General features: G+C 47.8%; 2 protein-coding genes across 10 annotated transcripts in view; one reads left to right on the top strand and one right to left on the bottom strand.

The window, feature by feature from the left end:
• The window catches only part of fzd3a (frizzled class receptor 3a), a 21,169-nt gene extending 16,824 nt beyond the window's left edge, over positions 1-4,345 (top strand). For 2 of the 4 annotated variants that reach the window (XM_005724815.2, XM_005724816.2), the window contains exons 7-9: positions 180-328; positions 2,705-2,962; positions 3,044-4,087. In XM_005724815.2, the coding sequence (XP_005724872.1) occupies positions 180-328; positions 2,705-2,962; positions 3,044-3,302 (666 nt within the window). In that variant the 3' untranslated portion in view covers positions 3,303-4,087. Of the gene's footprint in view, positions 1-179; positions 329-2,704; positions 2,963-3,043 lie in introns of all 4 variants that reach the window. The other 2 variants (XM_005724817.2, XM_005724818.1) reach the window with 2 other exon arrangements.
• A 46-nt stretch (positions 4,346-4,391) lies between these two features.
• The window catches only part of cdc42bpab (CDC42 binding protein kinase alpha (DMPK-like) b), a 66,140-nt gene continuing 62,409 nt past the window's right edge, over positions 4,392-8,122 (bottom strand). For all 6 annotated transcript variants that reach the window (XM_005724819.2, XM_005724821.2, XM_005724820.2 and 3 more), the window contains one exon: positions 4,392-7,080. In XM_005724819.2, the coding sequence (XP_005724876.1) occupies positions 6,949-7,080 (132 nt within the window). In that variant the 3' untranslated portion in view covers positions 4,392-6,948. The remainder of the gene's footprint in view (positions 7,081-8,122) is intronic.

Raw genomic sequence — 8,122 nt, 5'->3', positions numbered from 1 at the left:
ATGATGTACATGATATATTTTTTTTACTTCTGTGTTACAGTAAGACCATAAATTGTATTAAGTGCTTTACAAACCTGAGCCGATAGAGTCACTAATCTAACGGGAACTGCAGGAGGAAACCTGTGAAGGCACGGAGGGGGGATCACTGCACTAACTCCACCCTCTTCTGTTTGTTCCAGGTGGAGCAGACCAGTCACCCCGACCTGGTGTTGTTCCTCATAAAGTACCTGATGATGCTGATTGTAGGAATCCCCTCTGTGTTCTGGGTGGGCAGTAAGAAGACCTGCTTCGAGTGGGCCAGTTTCTTCCACGGCAAGAGACGTAAAGAGTACGTATGTGTCACACTGTGACGGCGTCTTTGTGGCTTCAAACTGATTTTGCTAAATATAAATAAGCTTACATGAGGTTTGTCCCAGTATTTACAACTCAAAGCGCTTCATCTCTCTGTGGTGATCATCAGATTTAGTTTTAACTTCAGAGCTGTGGATGGCAAAATAATGAAATAATAATTTGAAAAAGTATCCGAGTGTAGTTTGAATGAGACACACAGGGCAGCAACATCAGCTCCCGTATGTTCTCAAAATCCTCTTCAAAGCAAATGAATGGTCAACAATCAGGCCGTCTTTGGCTGTGTCCCAATTCAGAGTCTGCACGCTTGAAGTACGCATTTTAAGTGCGGTTACATCACCGCCACGTGACGACGGCTGTCCCAATTCAAAGTGTACTTCAAATGCATGCTCCAAATGCGCCGTCGATCTCCCCAAATATCAAGCGTGGTCCGGTGCACGCTTCGTGGTCCCATATATCCCACAATTCATAGCACGGCGGTGGGTGTGGATTATTTTGCTGCAAAATACGGCAGAAGGGAGCGGCCGAAGAGGTTTTTTCCAAACTTTATTGAACATAAAGCGAACAGTCAGTCATTCCAGTTCAGTTTGTACAGTAGACATACAAGGCAAATATGAGTAACAATATACAGCACAATGAAATAAGAAGGAGAAATAAATAAAGGATAAAAAAGAAAAAAGGGGGGATGTGACAGACTTCACAACAACTTTGTACTTGAAAGTTGTGACAGCTCAGTCGTTAAACATTTCTGAATGAATTTCAATCAATGATAAACCTTTTTTATTGGAAGTTAATGTAAGAGAGTGTAAGTAATATTCAGTTTCAATCAAAAACAAATTAAATGATGGGGTTGAGTTTTGAAATTTACATTTATGTATGTGGACTTTCCCTAATAAGATGGAGCCTCTCTCTCTAATCATAATAATCTGGCATCACCACAGTGAGATGGCTTTAGTGAACATGAACAACATTAACTAATTGTTATTTACTAGCTAATCTCAAATGACTGTTCAGCCCAACAATCATGTTTACAGTCCTGTGGTCTCAGCCTCAGATACTCAGCTAATCAAAGTGATGTCATGACAAAAATGAATGACCAACAAAACATGTTTCTCCTTCATTTCTGTCACACAAAGCTGTATGTAACGCGTCTTGCGGTTAGTATCGTGGTTGCTAGGCAACCTGAACAGCGCGACGAAGCGTATACCGTCCCATTTCACAAGCCTCTCACTTCCGCACTTCTCGTACTTATAGTACGTAGTGCGCGTACTTCAAGTGTGCAGACCCTGAATTGGGACACAGCTTTTGTGAACAAGCAGGTGGCAACAGTAGGGAGGAAGAACTCGTTTTAACAGGAAGAAGCCTTCAGTACAACCACGCTCAGGGAGGGGCGGGGCCATCTGTGGCAGTGATGAGCAACTACAGGAGCAAGAAGACAACACATGGGGAGTCTCAGCAGGCTGGACCGATGGCAGCATCTGCTGGTCCAGCCCTGGGGGGGGGGGGGTTTGCTACACCCAAACTGGGAGCTGGTTCCACAGACGAGGGGCCTGAAAGCTGAAGGCTCCAGTTCTCATTCTACTTTTAAAAAGGAAGCAGAAGTAACCCAGCAGCCTGAGACCAAAGTGCTCCATCAGCATCATTTGGTGTTATAAGATCTGATTATTCAGGACTTGATAAATGAGAATTTAATTATAGATTTACCAGTAAAGAGAGACTAATATTGGGGAAACAACACATCGTGCAGATAGACCGCAGACTGCAGTTTGCTGTAAATGTGGACTTCCTGTCTCTTCCTAATCTGTTCTGTAGTCAATGGAGACACTAAACAAGGACTCGCGTTCTCTTCCCGAAACACATTTACAGTTCAAACATTTTACAGCTTGGCAAACTGAAATGTTTCCACATATACTGATTCAAATATTATTTTAAGGAGACCTGGATTTCATTTCTTTTGTGTTGCGCGTGTACAGCAGCTGATGGGAGCGCGGTTGTTTCAGGGCAGCTCCTCACACATGGTCCCAAAATAACAAATAAAAACACGTTTGCTTAGTTATCACATTATAAATGCAGAGTGTGCACCTGTCTCACACACGTATCATTAAGCCTGATGTGAGGACCTGCAGGTGAGCGCAGAGCTTAATGTGAACAGTGACGCCTTCTGAGGCTTTCACCTCCTCTGCACCACTTCCCCTCCAAACAGAGCATTAACCCCCTCTCCCGTTGCCTGCTCCACACATTCCTCAATCCTCTTCTACCACACCCACCGCCCCTCCACCTTCCCCCTCTCCCTCCCTTCCACCCTGCATCTTTCCCTGCCACCTCTCCCCTCCTCCTCTTCCTCCACCTGCTGCAGCAGGATGGTCAACGATAGCCGACAAGTGCTCCAGGAGCCCGACTTCACCCAGCTGCTCCTCAGGGATCCCAACACCCCCATTGTGAGGAAGTCACGGGGCACATCCACGCAAGGGACCTCCACCCACGCCTCTTCCACCCACCTGGCCATGCTGGACGAGCCGCCGAGCGCCAGCACCAGCCGAGCCGGCTCCGTGCGCAGCGACCGCTCCAAGATGAGCAGCTACCACGGCAGCCTGCACCGCTCGCGAGATGGCAGGTAGGTTCTGACATCGCGGTCTTTCATTAACCCCGCCCACCCGCACAGCCCCGAGGCTCATTTCTGCTCCTCTCCATTTAGATACACGGCCTCCAGTTTCAGAGCCGCAGACGAGCGGCTGCCATATGGGAGCCTGCCTCGTCTAAACCACCAATCACAGTCCAGGCACTGCAGCACCAATCACCTCGACAGCCTGTCGCGGCACGGCTCCGCCCAGAGGCTCGAGAACCAGTCGCGCCACAGCAGCATCAGGGACCTGAGCAGCGGGGCCACGGCGGTTCTCGGCGTGCCCAGAAACGGGATCCACAGAGTCCTGGAGGAGGATGGAGCGACCGCCTGAAGGGGTGGAGTCTGAGGAGGAGAATGTTGACGAGCAGCTACTGTGATGGGTTTGGGAGCTCAGAGCTGAAATATCGATGAAACAAATGCTGCATCAGCTTAGTGACAGTCTGGTTACAGAGGGGGGGGGGGCACGGGACAGAAATCTTTGCCTTAAACATCCTCACAGCTTTATGACGTAGCCTCCAGTGTGAATCTTAGCACAGTTTTTAAACTCCACCCAGTCGGGGAACGACGACTGAGCCAGACAACTAAATGTGACCGACCGCACGACGCAGCTTACTTTGTATAAAAGGACTTCGATGATGGACACGAGACATTTGGAGCTCCGTCCTCTAGTCTTTAGTGTTTGGGAGGTTTTTGGGGTGGGGGTGGGGCTTAGATTTATTACCCTTGTTCCAGGTTTTCTTCTGTTTATGAGGGGCAGCCAATCAGGAGAAGACTGGCCTAAATGGAGAAGAACTGAAAGAACTGGTTTCAGTGAGGATGAAACGACTGAATGAAAGTTCTCAGATCCATCCACAGCTTGTAGATCTCTGCTGAATCTGAACCTGCTATTCTGCACACGAAGGCATTTTAAGTCTGCTGAACTTTCTAGAAGCCTCGCCTCATTTTAAAAGCTGGATTTGAGTGAGTGTTTTATTGCACCTGTGCAATAATGTTTGGAACGATACAAGGAAATCATGTCAGTCTGTGCTTTGCTGTTTTAAACCCAAGGGCTGAAATCCAGAGTAAACATGCTGAATCTAAACTCCTGCCTTATGACTGCGAAGAGAACAAACCCAACAGAGGTGATGAAGCACAGATTCAACGACCTCAAGCAGATCACCAGCGACCTTCATGGAGCTGTACGGACACCTGAACACAGCTTACCTTCCCTTTCCGTCCGAACACGTTCGCTTTGAGCAGATTTACTCCGTCCTGTTTGCAAATGTGTCCTTACTAAAGTTAGAGCAACGTTTCCTCCAGAGGCAAAACATGTTCATAGATGTAAAAAGTGAATTCCTGTTGGTCATTTGTAATAAAGTTTCAAAACAATCAAAAGCTTCTGATGTTTCCTGAGGAGAAATGAGCACACGGTAACACTGAGTGTATTTGTAACAGCCCTCCGCTTTATTGAAATACATCGGAGTCAGGTTAATATAATGAGTTCTCCACGTAAGTGTGGCAGCCGCTTCCATACATTATTTTTGTTTTGACCTTACACCTTAAATATTTTTGTGCAAAAAAAGAATCTACATCAGCTGTAGTGGGTTATCCTCAGTAAAACACCCAAACCGCTCCAAAAAGAATAAAACGACAAACCGAAAACAAATGATTACATCTATAACATGCAAAACTGTACAAATTATTACAAAGCAATCCTAGAAAACAAAGTGGAATATGATATGAAAGAGCAAAACAATATAGAAGGTACTGGAGATAAGACCTCACTGAAATGTAAAGGCGTTTCCATTTCTTTAAATTGCGGCACTTCGGCCATGAAGCCACCTGTCACCCAATACTCACGGCCGCCTCCACCCGGGTCACATTCCCTCACTTACTGCTGCCCATCCATCAAATGAATCAAACGCACCTCGATCGCGCTCATCTGACTGAAAATTTGTTTCCTGAGTTTCCCCTTCTTGCTCTCTTTGAACCGGGACATCTAGGATCAGATTTTCTGCACAGTATTGGCCAAAAATGAAAAACCGATGCCGCCTGGCTAACACCTCATACACCGGCTCGTCGTTCTGCAGATGAACTCGTCGCAGGAACGAAGGAGTCACTAGCTTAAAAAAAGTTCTAAGATATTTGGAGTAAAACCAGCTGGGAGCTCTAAACCTCTCTTCAAATTAAAAGATAATAAAAATAAGAACACCTGGAATGAGCCGTTTGCAGCTCTTTGCTGTGTTTCCACGGGGGAATGACCACTGAAGAGTTTTCCCTTTCTGACAAACAGGACGAGTGGAATCATGTGGAGCGAGGCTCAAACCCTCTGTGGGTTCTTTGATGCCACGCCGCCGTGTCCCTCGGGTCAAAATGCCTACAGGAGATGAACAGAGGTAACAGGTTTTTGGCTGTGAATGCCCTGCTCTGCAGCCAGAAGCTGCCACACCGTTTCCCCCTCCTTCTATTTTTTTAAAGGCCTTTCCACTGACAAAGGAAAAGTAAAGTAGAGTAAAGTAGTGCCGTGGAGGCGGCTCAGAGCTCCGGCCCTGTTCAGGTCACACAACAACAACAGGCAGAGGTCATTTACTCCATCGCCTCCAGAACACAAACCCAGGTGTGACTTCCTCGCACTGTTTACATTCTCGTTTTTTTTAATCCCTCTTACAAATTTTCACGAGTCATTAAAACGTTGGTTGGAACGAGCAAAGTCGCGGCGCCTCCCTGTTGTGTCCGTATTTGGTGAAACAGAGCTCATCTCAGCGACCTTTCAAACACCGCCAACAGTCAGAGGAGCACAACAAGGCAACAACCGCCTGTGTGTGTGTGTGTGTGTGTGTGTGTGTGCGTCTGCGTACAGGCAGCAGTGCCGATACACAAGTCAGCTTTTTTTCCCCCACTCATATGAAGTGGAGGGGAGGGATGCGCACACGTCATAGAAACAACATGAAAACAAACAAATCTAAAATAAATCAGTAAAAACAAAATAAGTGGTTTTAAAATGGCTTCGAGTGCGAAACAACCCGGAATCACTCCAAACAAAAGCGGGAAAATAAAGGAGGAGTTTTCCGCCCCGTGTAGTTCTCTATAGTATTTTCCTTATCATATATTACTCTCTACTCTGAACCTATGTACATGACTGTGTCGGGAGTTTTGGCTGGACAACGTGGAGCGTCCACGACGGAGGACGCTCACCCCTGATGATGTCGTTCGCTCTGGGGAACCGAATGAGTTTGTCGTGTGATGTCACAGGAGCCGCTGTTGGAGCTTTTTGCTGATGGTGGAAATTAAAAATGTTATAAAGTCGCTGCACTTAGTATCAGGAGCAAAAAATAAAAGTAATTCCTTTTTTTATCTTTTTGCAGCACCCAGAGAGAAAGCAGGTGGGGGGGGGGGGGGGGGGGGGTAACTCCACCCGTCTGCTTCGGCCACAAAGCAGCAGAGCCCCTTTCCTCGTCTATGATTGATAAATAAATTAAAACACTGTCCCCTGAATCCCGGCGGGTCCTATGTACAAGTACAAACCTTCTGCTCTCAATAATATTTCATCTTCTTTTTGGATTGCATCGTGACTTTTTAAGAGTCTCTCAGTGAATCTCGACAAGTTGACCAAAAAGAGCCAAAATGGGAGCTTCCTGTTCCTGCATCACCTGCCCGACATCACACACACCTTCTCTCTCACACTCACACACACACAAGCCAAACATCAGCACCCACATGTACACCACTGATAGCATTTGATAGCTTGTCCCTCGCTGTCTAGCAAGTGTTTCGGCCCCACTGTGGAAGAACGCTGAGACACAGTGCGGGGGGGTAAAGTGGGACAAATCTTCTTTGGGAGGGAGTGGTGGGCAGGAGGTGCAGTTCTCTGGGCAGTGAGGGAACAATATTCAAAAAAGGAAGAGTTGGAGAATTTGGAGTCCTGTGCTGTCGGTGGGTGGGTCGTTGATGGGTCAGTCGGTGGGTGGGTGAGGGGGGTCGGATGGACCGCTGGGGGCTCATGTGTCCCAGCCCATCCTTTCTGTGCTCTCCAAGGACAGGGACTTGGTCTTGTGTGGGGAGGCCGGGCTGGGAGGGCTGCTGAAGGTGGAGCTGTTGGAGGCCGTGGAGTGGCGCGGGGAGTCCGAATCCTGGAGGAAAGAGGGAAGAGTTGGAGAAATTAGACGATCCCTTCCACAAAGTAAACCGGGACGCGTACGACAGATGAAGCTGCGCCTCTGTCTGCTCCTAACAGCTACTGATGACGAGTGCTTGCTGCACATGCACTGCTCATTAATCTGCTTTTTGTGACGGCGGGGCAGACAGGAAGTCAGACTGAGTGACGCTGACCCGCCCCCGCCTCGTCTTCCGCTTATGCAGATGAACGGCTCGATTGACCAGAAATGATCAGCTGAAGGAAAACAAACATGCAGGCAGGCCGAGCTGGTGGTGTGTGTGGGCTTGCTTCACCCTTGCACAGCGTGTGAGGCTCCTTCCAGCTCACTGATGTCCTGGCTGTTTCATACACTGTAATGTACGTTTCTTACAGTTCACCGATCCAATCGTCTATTTATATCCCATCTAAACACACCCCACCTATAAAACACTAAAGAGCACAGTCACACTACGGCTACACGAAGCACAGCTGCATGAGTCCGTGTAGATGGGCAGCAAAGGCGCAGCTACACTGCTCCCGCCCACATCGACCTGACACGCTCAAGCATGCACACTCTTGTTCTCTGTCATGAGAGAAGTTTTTTTCCTTTGTGTGTGACGGCACAGTCTTACAACCAGGGGCCTCCTGGTGGCACCACCAATATAACGAGGAAACATCATGCATTGAAAACTTGTGTGGATTATTAATGCCAAAATATTTATGTTTATTCAAGTTTGTGACATCGTTCCTTTACTATGTATTCATTTCCCATCACCTGCTGAGTAACCAGAGGTCTGGTTGTGCTCTGAGCTGACAGCTCCTGGTTAGGAAACATGGGCAGGCCATCGGGGGGCAGTATGGAAGCACACATGCTCTGTGATTAGCGATGGTGAAGCAGCGCCGCGCCACTCCATCGGCAACGAAAGGCGATGACACGAAGGCCAGATGGTGCAGCTGAGAGATGCAACAAACCAATCAGAGGCTGCTGATGTGACGGCGCTGAAATGGTGCAGCGAAGGCGACTCAGTGGTGTGTGT

This window comes from Pundamilia nyererei, unplaced genomic scaffold, assembly GCF_000239375.1.
Source record: "Pundamilia nyererei isolate P.nyererei 1_Seehausen unplaced genomic scaffold, PunNye1.0 scaffold00013, whole genome shotgun sequence".
Taxonomy (NCBI): Eukaryota; Metazoa; Chordata; class Actinopteri; order Cichliformes; family Cichlidae; genus Pundamilia; species Pundamilia nyererei.
This window is presented reverse-complemented; position numbering and strand designations above follow the sequence as displayed.